At 36.2% G+C, this 15,657-nt stretch overlaps 2 protein-coding genes across 3 annotated transcripts; one reads left to right on the plus strand and one right to left on the minus strand.

Annotated features, from left to right (window-relative positions):
- Positions 1-1,907: 1,907 nt before the first annotated feature.
- On the plus strand, positions 1,908-8,858 carry LOC114722877 (katanin p60 ATPase-containing subunit A-like 2). 2 transcript variants are annotated; one of them, XM_028909001.1, is made up of 11 exons: positions 1,908-2,041; positions 2,442-2,591; positions 2,697-2,752; positions 3,759-3,824; positions 3,979-4,086; positions 4,687-4,753; positions 4,877-4,961; positions 5,596-5,756; positions 6,502-6,603; positions 7,493-7,715; positions 8,353-8,858. In XM_028909001.1, the coding sequence occupies exons 1-11, from the start codon at positions 2,003-2,005 to the stop codon at positions 8,484-8,486; spliced, it is 1,191 nt and encodes a 396-aa protein (XP_028764834.1). In that variant the 5' UTR covers positions 1,908-2,002; the 3' UTR covers positions 8,487-8,858. The 2 variants fall into 2 exon arrangements, with proteins under 2 accessions (XP_028764834.1, XP_028764835.1); XM_028909002.1 differs by having other exon boundaries at positions 2,703-2,752.
- Positions 8,859-9,397: 539 nt separating this feature from the next.
- LOC114722874 (pentatricopeptide repeat-containing protein At1g26900, mitochondrial) lies at positions 9,398-12,344 on the minus strand. Its single transcript, XM_028908999.1, has one exon. The coding sequence runs from the start codon at positions 11,850-11,852 to the stop codon at positions 10,071-10,073; it is 1,782 nt and encodes a 593-aa protein (XP_028764832.1). The 5' UTR covers positions 11,853-12,344; the 3' UTR covers positions 9,398-10,070.
- Between the last annotated feature and the right edge of the window lie 3,313 nt (positions 12,345-15,657).

The following is a 15,657-nucleotide window of genomic DNA, read 5'->3' on the forward strand; positions in this document are numbered from 1 at the left end:
AAGAATTAATCTTTTACAACGTGACAAAGTAATATTTGAATTTCTGCTAAAGAAATTACCAACATTTTAACACCTGACGGTGTCAAGTAAACTAAAGCATCTACGGCCTCTTTCCCCGGATCCCCATGCAGAAAAAGGGCTGTCATGGTTGGCCCCTACAACAATCATATAAAGCGTCCTCCCTTGTGATCAGATTCTTTTTAATAAACTATTTCATATATCTATACGTGTTTGGTATAGTAACAAGAGCTATTTAATTAAAAAATACTCAACTAATTTTATTAAATTAAAAATATTAGATAAATCAATCAATTATACCAAATACCCTTGATGCTTCTAAAATTATATAAATGAAATAAATTAGTTAAAAAATAAAATAAAGTGAAATTAAACTCCCCAGAAATCAAAGAGAATATAATATTCAAAATACCTTGTAATTACGTTTTTTAATAAAAGAATGCAGAGGAAAGCTACCAGAAGACACGGCTCCCCGGCATGTCGTGCAAAATATAGCAAAGGTATACGGGCGTCAAAGTAAAAGATGACTAATGATTTAATGAATAATTTTGTCGCGTAGTCAATAAATGGGCAAAATAGTGTTGCGCCCGCCGAGCAACCCTTTTTCTTTTTCTTTTTTAACTCTCCAAATATGCATCACGAAGTCGGAGGGAGACATGAGATGACATGCGCCGTCCTATTCTTAGCTTTTAATACCGGCTCTGTCCTTATTACCCCTCTCATGAAATATTTTTTTTAAAAAAAGTTATTCAATTAGAGTATTATTTTTATTTGAAAACAAAAAAAGCTAATATATATTTAATACCATGAATTATATAAAAAATTATAAAAAGTACCATTAATGAAATTTTGAATAAGAGTTAATTTTAAAAATATAATTAATATTTGATCCAGTGATTTATTAAGAAAAGACTATTTATTATTATTTTTAGAATTCTTCTTATAACAAGAATAATGAGGAGAGAAGGGAGGGGGAACTTGTAGGATATCAGACACTGGATTAATTAGTTTAATTAATATGCAAGGAGTTGGAACGGCCAAATGAAAAAATGAAAGAGCTGAAGACAGCTAAGCAAGGGGCTAACGAGGCACTCCCAGAGAGACAGACCGCAGATCTCATGCCTCACTGTTTATACTTTTTTTTTTTCTTGAGTAAAAGGGAAATGTATTAATCAGTAAATATTTACAAGAGGAATAGACTAGGATCACCTGCGCGGCAGAGTTAATAGAATTAAGTTGCTCGTCTGCCTTAATAACGTACTGGGTTAAACTGTTTATACATTATTGCATGGCCGCGGCGCTAGTTTCGTCAATTTTCCGGTTCCATTTTATAAAAATAAGATACTCTTTTTTATTCTAAATATAAAACTCATTTTATAATATATTTTATATTTAGGATCAGAAAGAGTATATATATAATATTAATTTCGATTCTTAATATAACAGTTCATTTGGCTTTTATTTTATTTTAATATAAGATTTTAATCTGTTTTGTTTTTCACATCTATCTATTTTTTTCAAAATAATTCTTTTAATAATAGTAGTTTAAACCAATATACTTAATTAATAAAAATATTTTAGAAAACATAACATCTATTAAAAGCTAGAAGTAATATTATAAATAACTAATTTAACTAATTTTTTAATATACTTAAATGAGTAAACTAACTTTTATATTAAAAAATGGTTGGGATGCTATAAAAATATTTTTTAGAAATATTTTTTTATAAATTGAGATAAATTTTTTTATATATTTATTTTATATATCATAAAATTATTTTTAAACAAAGAAGGGTCCGCATCACCACGTGCTCTCTCTCCCCCCCCCCCTCTCTCCCGCGTCCTTTACCTATTCTACTCGGTTATTCGCTTTTTATCAGCTGTGAGCTCCCAGCAACTGGCGCTGCTGGTGCTCGATTCAGGCTGAGCTACAAAGAGAAGCATTTTGAATTTCTCTCTCAGTCTGTTTCACTCATCCGTGAATATGTCTGACGAACCGATGCCAACTCGATGGTCATTCCAGGTCTGAATTTGTAAATTTCCGAATGGAATTTGAACACACTTGTAATCGTGCTGAATTTTGGACTTGATACTCGTGTTAACTGGAAGCTGCGAACTTATTTTTAGCTGAAACTAGATGAGCAATTATTTCTGGTCCATTATGTTTTCGTTGTTTGGCCGAATTCCGTTATTTTTTCCTATATTTTTTCTCCCAATTTCTTGCCATGCAAATGTACGTGGTGTAGTTACTTGGATAAATTCTAGTTCCTTTCTTACTGGCATACAGGCTTCATTGAAAAAGCATCCGTTTGATTTCTCCTTTTCTTTCTTCTAGTAATGTGTCGATCAGGTTGTTGTAGCTGCAAATCCTGATCTAGCGAATAGAATTATAATTTTGTTACTGCTGTTTGATGTGTCTCTAGGATTTTAAATTGTTCTATGACGCCAAGTTTGGTAGGAAGAAAATCTTGGAGAATGGCGAGACAGCCGACAGTCCTGTCAGTAATGGAAATGGCAATCTACATCCCAAGAGAACATCGGATACGGCTATCTATGAGCAGTTTCAGAGCCAGGTGATCTGTCTGGTGTATAATTTTTTTCTTGTGAATTGGTTATTTACTTTTTCTAATTCACTAAAATGTGCCCAGTCTTACCTAAGCTCAATTCTTCTGTGTCAGGGGCAGAGTTCAAACCACTCAAATGGTTTTTTGCCAAACAATGTTGGTGATAGGCCGTATGATTCCTTGACTCGAGCCATCAATTTATATTGCTGGGTTGCCTAATGAGCTCATTTACGCTTTAAAATCAGTTCAGTTCTCCTGTGAGGAATCATGTAAAGGGTGGGGAGGGGGCGGGGGTGAAGTAAATAGTATTAATTAAACTAAATTGTGTATTATGTTGTTAATGGGGATTGATTTTCTAAGCATTGATTAGATCCATTATCTTTGTTAGTGTCAATTTTTAGTTTATTGACTTGTTAACAGTCCGCTACAATAGTTTATGTAACTAGTAAATGCTAGCGGTGTCAGGCAGATTCCTTGCTTTGGAAAACCATAATTCTTTGGGCCTTGTGTGCTCTTCTTGTGCTATCTTGGCACCATTTATTGATAAAACTGAATCATTTGTGTTAGAGTTTGTGGGCTTTTTGAAAAATATTATACATGCCTGTGCTGCTAGTGGAACCTCTGGCTCAGTGATTTGAAGCTTGATCGAACTTTTATGTATGACAATTTTGTGGAAGAGGAAGATACCTGTCAAACTACTTGTTCTTGTCCTAATCTATGATTGTTGTCTGCTGTATGACGTTAATATAAAGTTTTAATTATTAAACGACAATACTGTTTAACTTAGTAGGTTATTGGTAATTTTCTGTACTATTATTTGTCATTTGCATCCTGATCCAAAAGATTGTCATTAGTGAGTTTTAATTATTAAACGACAATACTCTAGATAAGTCAAAGCATGTGCGGAGGGATGGAATTAGTGAAGCTTCTTTCTTTCTTTCTTTCTCTTTTTGGGCTATTTTTTGTGTGTTTGCTGAAGTTTATGAACACACCGCATGACTTTGGGCTGAGTTTTCCTCCACGACTGAGGAAAACAAACATTCCATAGTATGCAAACAATGTATCGTTTAACGAAGCAACTGCTGAGATTGATCCTTCGATCTCTTCTCACAACTGTAAACAATAAATTAACTATCATTCTTTGACAATATTAATTATTTCCATTGATATTTTCAGTCAGAAGTCTCTGCTTCCTCCTTTTGAATCTGCAGAAATGCGTATTTTAGCTGAGAGCTTAAGTAGGTAAATATCTATATCTCTTTTGCTCAACACAAATGGCATTCATGGAGAAACTACATTATTTGATCTGTTGGCCATGCCTTTTATAATTTTTTTTTTCTTAGTTTATAATTTCCATTTTTCATGTATGTGTATCATTACATCATAACCTTCGTAGGGATATCATCCGTGGGAGTCCAGATGTGAAGTGGGAAAGCATCAAGGGGTTAGAAACAGCCAAACGCTTACTGAAAGAGGCTGTTGTAATGCCAATCAAGTATCCCAAGTATGTATCAATAGGCCAGGCCAGCCATGGACCACCTTTTTCTCTTGCCTCTTGTCAATATTTTTTTGAAGTTACGCAATCGTTTTGTTGCATTTTGTACAATATTTGCATCTGTTTGGGGAGACGACAGCATTTTTTGTTTTTTTACCAGAAAGACAACAGCAACGATACTGCAAACATTAAGATTGATTTCTATTGAAGTGAACTTGTTTTCATTTCTGACACTAGCCAGAATCCTTATGTCTAAACTGTAGACAATCCATATCATTAGTTGTCCAGCAATTATGTAGTTTCTACAGCATTCAGTTCTTGTCTGATCAGTCCAAGGACAATTATAACGGCTTCTATGTTGCCACGTTGCCTCATAGTCTGAGTACCTTGCAGCATGCATGAATGAGGAAAATGGATGGAGAAGTAGTAATTCATTTGTTTGACTTCTTGTGTAAGGCTAGAAAAAATAAGCAAGGGAAATTGTCCTCAGAAATCTTTGTTGATTTATTTGATGAACCTTAGAGTTTGATCAAAGAAAAAGTTTTCTAGTGATCCAGAATGTAAATTCTTCCTTTCCCGTACTCAAGCTGATCTTTATCCCTTCTGCAGATACTTTACTGGTCTATTATCGCCTTGGAAAGGTATTCTTCTCTTTGGGCCGCCAGGGACAGGAAAGGTATGGGTAACAATCTCTCAAATTGTTATAGAGTCACCTACTCTGTGTTTGGCTACAATGTTGTGTGGGTGTGAACAATATTGGTTATTGCCAAAATCATAACTTTTGGTTTGATTGTTGCAGACAATGCTTGCAAAGGCCGTTGCAACAGAGTGCAAGACTACATTTTTTAATATTTCTGCCTCCTCTGTTGTCAGCAAATGGAGAGGCATGTTACCTTTCTTTTCTTTTCTTTTTTTTATGTTTTTGTCATTTTTTGAAAGCTTGTTTATGTCTTACACACACACACACACACACACACAAAATCTAGGTAAATTTTTTGGATTGCTTTTGAGGCCTATTTGGTTTGAATTGTTCACTTGATGAACGTCCATTCTTTGGTTTTCCTTAACCAGATACTTGCACACATATCAAACACTAATTCATGCATATGCACTCAGATGTAAAAATTCGTTTCTGGAGTGCTTTTAGATTATGTTACTGCATCTAATAAGATTTTGACATGAAGTACTATTATGTAGTTGAAAATCTGAATTTAACATAATCATGCTTTTAATACTTGCGATATCCCTTTCTAAGGAAAATGGGATATTTTCTTTGAGGAGAAATCACAAATCTTTATAAAATTGGATTATGCGTTTAATGTTATCAATTAAGTGGTGAAACCTGATTAAAAATACATTGTTTCCTGTTTACATTGTGTGTTTTGATAAGTTGCCTCACCTCTATCCTTTGAATATAAGATGGATATCAATTTCTTTATTCTTCCATGTTCTCTTTGTTATAGCTTGTTACAGATAATTACAAATGTATCCATTTGCAAAGTTTACCTTATATTGCAGGCGATTCAGAGAAATTAGTTAGGGTACTATTTGAGCTTGCTAGGCACCACGCACCCTCAACAATATTTCTTGATGAGATTGATGCAATCATTAGTCAACGTGGTGAATCACGCAGTGAGCATGAAGCAAGTCGGCGGTTAAAAACTGAGCTACTTATACAGGTGATGCTTGTTTCTCTCACAACATTAATTTATCATCATGCAACAGTTTTAGTAAAACAACAGCAATATTTTGTTTACATAACCTGCGCAGATTAAAAACATAGATACAACAATTACCATAAAATCAAGCAGGTGAGAGAAAATGACATTCTTATTTAATAACTTCTTCCTGTGATTGCTAGGGCTTCAGCCTGATAATGCTTTGAACACCCACACAAACACATGCACAAAAGAATGTGATTACTTTGGAATGAAGAAATGTAATCCTATTCAATTGTCTGATCTTTTTGGCTGATTGTAAGCATGTAGCCCTTTCTATAATTAAAAGATTTGATTGGATCATTAAAGAGACTTTCAGAACCTCCAAAGTTGTTTATCGCTCCCTGATTACGGCATGCTCCTATGTTGGTTTCCTTTGCACCATGCAGGAAGATTGTTAGTGCCAATGTAAATAATTCTATTAGGAAAAAGTCACACCAGGATGAAAAAGAAAATAGAAATTAACTAGAGACCTTTGATCTTTATCTGGATATATTGTGAGAATGTTACTTTTCTGGCTATAGCTTAATAATGTATGCGCAAGTTTCTTACCATGAAAACATGAATTATCATTGGTATGTAAAGTATACTCAGTTTTTCCTTGGGAATTTGGGCCCTCGAAGAGATTGTCCAACACATCTCAATACGCATTATGAAGAGTGGCATATTTCTGTGCTTTCTCAAAATCATTTGGGTTAGATTGCAGATGGATGGCTTGACACGGACTGATGAACTTGTTTTTGTTTTGGCGGCGACAAATATTCCGTGGGAACTGGACGCAGCCATGCTCCGGCGTCTTGAGAAGCGAGTATCCTTCCAATATAATCATTCATGCCTCGTCTTACATCAATTCCTTTAAAATGACATTTAAACTCTTGGATTGCAAATTGGTCTTGGGGGAGAAATTTCAACGAAATGTTATGTTACTGTCAAGGCTATCACATTCCAATACATAAGTTATTATGGGAATCTTGAATAATATATTAATATCTCTTGCATGCTCCCTCATGCTGTCTTGTGATAGTCCTTTGGGCTTGAATAGTGGATAAACATAGACCCATCATACTGCATGATGCCAAATATGCAATCTGAAGTTCCAACTGCAGCTTTAATGATTCTAGTCCAGAAGTGTTGTCCATGTCGTGGCATTGCATGAAAGCAGCAATTAGGAAACATTTGTAGTGTCTCTATTGAACTTGAAGTGTTGCAAAGTATCATGGAGTGTCTCATTCATGTCGAACACAGGCTGTTAGAATCTGGAAAATAGAAGTAGAAATAGGGAAAAAGGGGAAGAAAGAGAAGAGAAAGAGTAGAGAAGAAGAAGAACTCTAGAACCAGAATCTGTAATTCTAGAGAAGAGAGAAGAAGAATGAAAGAAATAGAGAGAAAGTTAGGAAACTATAAAATCATTCATCCATCATCTCATTGATAGAATACATGTCTAATATTTATTGCCTTATACGGTAACTGCAAATAACTACTCTTTCGTAAACATATAAAACTGACATTATCTCAAAATAACTGACATAAGACACTTATGATGGCTGATACAAAATCACATAATAGACATAATACGTAAAACATAAAACACAATACTAGTAAAGGGTGCTAGTTCCTATCACAGGCACACTCCATTTTTATGTTTTTGTGCTTCATAGATTCTAATCCAGTGGTTGTCCGTTAACCATGACCAAAAGATCCTTGTGCCACTTCCTGAACCAGAAGCAAGAGAAGCAATGTTTGAGGAACTCCTTCCACCACAGCCTGGTGAGGAGCAGATCCCCTATGACTTACTGGTGGAGCAGACAGAAGGATATTCAGGTTCAGATATTCGGTTACTCTGCAAAGAGGCAGCAATGCAGCCATTGAGACGCTTAATGTCACAACTTGAACAGAGAGAAGAGGTGGTGCCGGAAGAAGGTATGGGGTTTACAGCATTTATTGCAATGCAGTTAATTTTTAAGATATCACCATATTGAAATGCTGTTATTGCGATGTGGAAAAGTGAGGCAATGTCATGCAAATCGATAAACTTTAATTTGTGTAATGTTTATTATTCCTTTGTTACCATTATCAATAGTATCTGTTTTTCTTTTCTTTTCATAACAAATTTTTGGATCAGAATCCAAGAGTTGTCATGAAAATTTACATGAATTCGCATGTCAACTATTAATAACTATAAACCTCATTTATTTGGAAGCTTAGTTTATCTGATTAAATTTATCGCCCTTGTTCTCCAATTGCGATTCATTCTTTTAATAATTATCGCTCAGTTGATTAGAATGGGAGAAAATACTGGATATATTCTGGTGCGAGTCAGATTTGTTGTGTTTTGGACCTAGGGAGGATTTATTTATTTCTAAATTTCTTGGCTATCAATATTAAAAATTATGGATATCCAAGTGTCGTTTTATTGACCAAGAAAAGTGTTGTTTCACTTTAATTTCTCATTCTGAAAAATTCTCATCGGAGGATGTGTTCTTTATTTTACATGAGTATTCAGTGATTTTAGTTTATTTTCACTCATCACGAGCTATCCGTTATTATTGGCATGCAGAATTGCCACAAGTAGGGCCTATCGGACCTAAAGATATAGAGATTGCTTTGAAGAACACAAGGCCGTCTGCTCATCTCCATACCCACAAGTACGAGAAGTTCAATGCTGATTATGGAAGTCAAATACTGCAATGAAAAGAATCAGCCTTACCCAGCTTGGTATTTTTTATTCTAAGTTCCACTAGATTGCCATAGAATGGTTATTGCACAGCTAGGAAACTAAAACATACTGGGGAGCCTCTCTAGACCACGGTTTTCATACGTGGAGATGCTACAATTGACCCTTCATGTCTGTAAGTACAATGATGCCTCAAGTTGCCCTTGAGAGTTCACGTTGGTACTTTGGTCTTATTTTTTTAGAATGGTAAATAAAACATAAAAGGCCACAGAACATTGTCAATTTTCGTGCTGATAGCTACAAGCTAATTTCTATTATTATGCTTTGGCTATTCTAGTGGGTGTTGCAGCAATTGAATGATTTACATGGCAGCTACCAATATGTATGCATTGTCCAAATTTACAATGTAAGTGACGTTGCGACATTACCCCATGGGAACTAACGAACAAGGAAAGATCTGATTTGGAATGGAAAGTTGCTCTTGGGAAAATTTGCTGCTCAAAAATAGGTTAACATCCGCTTAATAGCTCTTGTTCTATTTTTCGTCTGTTTCCTGATGCGCCCTAGATATAAGACGCTCATGTTCACTCAAAAGCATTTTATCGAAATAATATGGGCTGTATAAATTTCATAGAACTAGCCGCGTATACAAAACTGAGCACAAAAGTGAAGCATATACAAGAATAAAGGTTGATGAAGCCTCATCAACAGGGACTCAAATGCAAAAGTTTACTTCAGCACTAAATGTAACATTTGGAAACTGAAAACACACACACACGCCTCCGTCAAAGTAATCTGGTAAACTGCAGGTTGTTCAGTCATATCAATTAGCAGTAGCTCGTAAAAGTGAGTAGCCAACTGAATTATGTTATATGACGCGATTTTTACAGGCGAAACAGACATAAAGCAACAAAGGGAGCAGGCGAGAAAACGCAAGTCAAATACGGTCAATATTCGTCAACATCACAAAATGTAAAGTCGTTGTCTTCTGATTTACATGCCAATTAACAAGCTTCTAAGGAAGAAGAAGCCTTAGAGGGAAATTAACACTTTTATAATGGAGAAAATCACAAACCTTGAGGATAAAAGGCATACCCAAATTAATTGACCACAAGTCCAAAACCTGCCTGACAGATGAACATCAAGAGTTGCCTTGAACTCTGGGTCCCATCTTCGGCCTAAATAATAATTGCCCCATCCCACCGAGTGTGGCCTTTTCATCCATCAACCGCTGTAGCATTCACTTGCTCCAGGTCCGGATGATCATATCTGTCCTTGTTAGTTTCTGGAGGCTCTGGGAACAGAGGAGCACATTTGTCCTTGATAAGTCTTGAAGGCTCACTTAATTTTGTTGATCCAGGTGCGTTAAGAAATTAGTGTGGTTCAATAAACCTGAGTGGTCAGAAAAATACTTTCAAACCAGCAGAGACCGAACCAGATTGAGCAATAAGTTAATAAACCATTGAACTGGTCTACCATATCTTTGGCTGGATGCCCCCCAACATTCAGGCTCAAACACGTCATGAGGGGTCTCGGTACCCCACAGGGCTACCACTCGGCAAGACAAAAATTGCGGATGAAAGTATGGCAGTCTCACAGTCTCACTCCCGATTATATAATTCAATTGTGCTCAGTCCAGCCTCTTTAACCATCTTTTCTCTCTTCATTTCAACTGTACCATATTTTTCCATCACAAAATCTGCTTCCTTCCATTTTTCACTTCTTGAAAGGTCTGAGAGTCTTCCAACGACAGCATAAGTGCTAGATATGAGGAGGGAATCTGCAGGATGCTCCTCGTGCATTTTCCTCAACATTTCTTTCACACACTCTGCCAATTTAATGTTCCCAAAGACTCGGCAAGCCGCAAGCAGTGTACGCCAAGCAGTAGCATCACTCTCGGTGGGCAAGCTCTTAATCAGTTTATGTGCTTCCTCCAGCATTCCTGCTCGACCTAGGAGATCAATGAGGCATCCATAGTGTTCAACCTGAGGTAAAATGCCATATTCTCTAACCATTCTCTCAAAAATTGACACGCCCTCTATCACAAGACCTCCATGACTACAAGAGCTCAAAACTGCCAGAAAAGTGACTCCATTTGGTCTAAACCCTTCCTTCTCCATCCTATTGAAAAGCTTAAAGGCATTAGTTGGCCGCCCATGAACCCCATAACCTGTTATCATGGCTGTCCAAGACTTCACATCTTTACTTTCCATCCTCTCAAAAATGTCCAAAGCTTTATTTAGAAAGCCACATTTAGCAAACATGTCAACAAGAGCAGTTCCCATAACTGGATCCAATTTTAGTTTCTCCTCTTCTATGTAACTGGCAACATATTGTCCTACCTCTATAGATCCAGATGCAGGACAAGCTGAAAGCAAACCTGACAAGGTGGATGAATTAGGTTTTACTCCTTGAAGTCGCATCTGCTCTATTAAAGACAGTGCTTCTTCTACCAGACCAATTCTCCCATAATTAAGTATTAAACAGTTCCATAAGACAACATCCCTTTCAGCAAGTCCATCAAAAACTTTACGTGCCAGATAGATATGCCCTGTTTTTGCATACATATCAATCAAAGCAGTGAGCACATTCAAATCAGAGCCAAAGCCGATTCGGATACAATGCCCATGGAGTGACTTTCCTATAACAAAATTTGCTATGTTGCCAGAAGCAGTTAAAAGGCACAAGATAGTGGCAACACTGGCTTTAAGCCCAGCACAACACATTTTTCTGAACAAATCCAAAACTATAAAAGGCTGAAATATAAGAAGGTAACCGCCCATTAAGGTGTTCCAAGAAACCAAGTCGTTTTCTGCTGGAAATTCATCAAACAGTTTATGGCCATCTCCAATTCTTTTGCAAGCACAATAAAAATGCAGAAGGCTATTCTTCACATCAATAAACATCGTATGCCCAGACCTCAATGCAATTCCATGGATCCCTTGGCCTATGCCAGTGTTCGACGCTCGACCACAAGCTCTGAGTGTTGTGATAAAAGAGAATTGGTCCAGAACAATTCCTCGAGTCCTCAAATTGTTGAACAACGTGAAAGTTTGTCTTGGGTAATCGCTGACAGAATAGCCTCTAAGCATTGTATTGAACATGTAAAGATTTGGGTTTTGAATAGAACTGAAAATGGATGCTGCATATTCTATATCACGGTTGGAAGCGGCTAGGAGCTTGCTCAAATTGAAAGGAACTCTGTCAAGACCAGTCTTAACCATGTAGCCATGGATTTGACTGGTTTCAGAAAACATTTTGCATGATTTTAATAGAGAATTGAGCTCCTGATCTATTGCAAGTATAGAATAGGATTTGGAATTAAGATTTCTGGAATATAATCCAAAATTAAACCTCAGCCAAAAGGCATTACCCGAATTCATGAGCTAGCCAGCCACCAACGGTTTTAAGGTGGCAAATTTCAAAGGTTAATCAAGATGTTAGCCTTGAAACACTAGAAATACACTTGCATGGAGAATCTTTCGTGAAAGAAATATTGTCTACAAGCCATCCAGTCAAAAACAGAAGAACGTAGTCTTTTAAGTGAAATGTCCTACCAAAGGTCGGTCAGCAAAATCGAAGACCTTAACGTTTTCTAATGGCAATGCGTGGTATAATGTCGACCCATTTATTTTATGATTCTAACCATCATACAGTACGATTCGCCAAAAACCATTTGTCATGAAGAAACGAAGAAAGGGTACAAGGATAAAACGCCTGTTGCTCACCGACTTCTCCGTTTTTGAGAGAGATGGATTGTCGGAAGCGGAGGCGGTGAATGGTAACGAGTGAATAAGATACCGCTACCACAATTAGATATTCCCTTCCGCCGTCGCACTCGTCGCCGGCGTGACGGCCGCACAGAGAGAGATTGAGGCTGCCAGTAGAGACTTCTGCAGCGAAACTGGCAGGTGGAGGTACGATATATTTTTCGTTGGGAGAATAATGACGTCCAAAAAAAAAAAGCAAAAATACTAACAAAGGGCTAGTAACAGAATGAGCAGTTAATATTTTTTACTCTTCTTTTATTATATTTTTTTCTTAATTTATGACCTAATTATTTAATTAATTTTAGTTTTAAATATAAGATTTATTTTTATATTTATTAATTTATTTAAATTACTTCTATTAATATTTTCTTAACTATAATCAAGTAGGAAAGAGATGGAGAATATTAAAGAAGATAGTTATAGCAGTTTAGAAAAAATATGTCATATTTCTTATAATTAACTAATTAACTAACCTACCAAACTTACTTAATCTAGTTAAATTAGTTAAAAAGATCTTACGTTAAAAACAAAAAAACTCCTAAAGTTGCTTTATTATTATAAAGACGTTTTAGTAATTTTATTTCTTTCTTAAGACTCACATCAATTCTCGCCTTTTTTTTCCCCTTATTTATTGAATAAAAGGTATAATTTTTTCCAACGAATAAAAGGTAAAATTGTTAATGATAATAAATCTTCTCGTTAAGTATTTATATTCAGCTTGTTACAGGCGAAGTATCAAATACTTATTTATTTTGTGATCAAAATTAAATGGCTTTTAAGATATATGTGTTCTTGTATTAAAAACAATCCAATTCAACACAGTGTCAAGCATTAAATATAAAAATATCTCTCTGTAGAATTTAAATCCTAGTTTACTACATTATAAGTAACTAACCCTCCCACTAAAACAATAATTAAATGGTTATTTAATATTAGCATTTTTTTGCCAACTATTTAATATTAGTATGACATAGTTATAATTGAGAAAATATGATTAATGAATTTTTTATGGGGTTATTTATAGTTTGATGCGTGATTTTTTTTTGTTGCCAAAATTGGGGGAAATATCTTATTGAAATTTTTATTGGTGAGAAAGACTCAAATCAAAGTATCAATATTCTGTAATTTTTTTTTTTATAAAAAGGGAATAAAAGACACAGCTATGCTACTTGGCAGGAAATAAAATTACAAATGTCATCATGGTGAGGAAAATGGAGTCCTGGAGGTAAGTTAAGAGCATACTTAGCTAAAGAGTCAGCTACTATATTTTCTTCTCTTCGAATGTGACAAAGCTCAGTCATCCATTGTCGCTGAAGCAGGTTACTAACTTCTTGGATTAGGTCCCAATTCTCATGGATTTCAGTGGCCCCTCCCTTTATAAGCTGAATAGCTTCCAAAGAGTCGCTTAATAGGGTGACTTTTCTATGCCCCCCTTCCCATGCTTGTTTAAGTCCTATCAAACACGCCCAAATTTCTGCAACTAAGGGGTCTCCACTGTTAATATTCAGCATAAAGGCTTCCATTACATTGCCTTCATTATTCCTGATGAGTCCGCCACAAGCTGCTTTCCCATATATATGTGAGAAGGCACCATCCACCCAAACTGTTATCCCATCTTTAATACTCCGCTTAGGCTGTGTCTCGTGAGAGCTCCACGCTCCACTTATATTTGATTTATGTAATTGGAGTCTGGCCCTTCCATAGCTTAGAAGGACCGCCTTTGCCTTGCTGATAATTCCATGTGCCTGATTACTTTTGTACTCAAAAAGTTTTTCATTCCTGTGCCTCCAAACAAGCCAACAGACGATAACAAACAGCTCCCGCCACTGCTCTCTTTCTCTACCAAATGTATCTTTTATATTCATGCAGCACCAGTCCCAAATATTACAACTGAAAAATTGATCAACAAAGCTGGGTTTAATCAATGAAAGCCACATTGATTTGACTTCGGGACAGTCACGGAGAGCATGAAGAGCACCTTCCAAGTCATGCCTACACCAAGGACATTCCGCCGAGTCGTTGATATTTCGTTTAAGACAAGCTTCACTAGTCAAGAGCTTATTATGGAGAGTGAGCCACATAAAAAGCTTACAATGTTGGGGAATATTCAATCTCCAGAGCTTTTGCCAGATCAAGTTTGCAGGAGACCAATCTCCATGTAGCACGTTATATGCTGATTTGAGAGTAAAATTTCCATGCTTTTCAAATTTCCATCGAATGCCTTCCTCTCCCCTACTATTAACAACCCGTTCAGATCCTTGGAGAACATGATCCCAATTATCACAAATCCCTTTCCAAACTCTTGAACCATGGCGGGAACTCTCTACGAATTAGATCATTCCCACATCGGTATTTACTTCGGATAACTTTACACCAAAGAGCATCTTTTTGTGTCATTAATCCCTAGCCGGCTTTCATCATGAAAGCGCTATTTTGCAATCTCAAGTGTCGAATACCCAAGCCTCCCTTCTTCTTATCCTTGTAAACCACATTCCACGATACAAGGTGTACACGTTTATGCTCATCACTAGAACCCCAAAGGAAACCTCTAGCACTCTTTTCAATTTCATCACAAGTGCCTAAAGGTAAGGCACTAGTTTGCATAGGGTATAAAGGAATAGCTTGCATCATTGAGGAAACGGGAGTGTGCCGACCAGCAAATGAAATAGCGTTGGCCTTCCAGTTAGAGAGTCTTGTTCTAACCTTATCAACAACATACTGATAAGTACTTTTCTTTACTCGTTCATGGTGAAGAGGGACCCCTAAATATTTTCCAAGATCAAGAGTACTGCAGAACCCCAGCTCCTCACACAGTTGAGTAGTACGAGTATGGTTGATATTACTAGAAAAGAAAACCCGTGTCTTACTTTGGCTCACTTTCTGTCCAGAAGCATTGCAGAAGGCATCCAAACACCTTTTAACTACACCTGCTTGCTCTATAGAAGCTTCAGCAAACAAGATAAGGTCGTCTGCGAAGAAGAGATGAGAAATTGGTGGGCCATCCTTATTGAGCTTGATTGGTTTCCACTTCTTGAGATGAATCTCTTCTTGTATCAAATGAGCAAGTTTTTACTGGTATATCTATATGTGAAAATTTATCAGGTTTTTCCCACTAATAAAATTTTTAGCAAGAAACTTTTTCCTAATTTTTTCTATTTTTTATAAGAAAGATGCATAATTTGGCCACACAAAAAAAAAAAAGAACGTCATACGTGACTATAAAAGTTTGAGAGCTGTGATGGTAGTTTTTTCATCTGTTGGGAGTTAGAATGTTCTTTCTATGTAATTTTCTGTTATCTTTTTCCCTACACCTTACATTTTTCTTCCTCTCTATTTACTTGCTGGTATCAGTTATTTGTCTATTCCCCTCCCCCCCCCCAAGTTTCTAAGTTTCTAATTTTTCCTTAAATATCAACAA

Source organism: Neltuma alba, unplaced genomic scaffold (genome assembly GCF_004799145.2).
Source record: "Neltuma alba isolate B1F8T4 unplaced genomic scaffold, ASM479914v2 tig00012116_pilon, whole genome shotgun sequence".
Lineage (NCBI taxonomy): Eukaryota > Viridiplantae > Streptophyta > Magnoliopsida > Fabales > Fabaceae > Neltuma > Neltuma alba.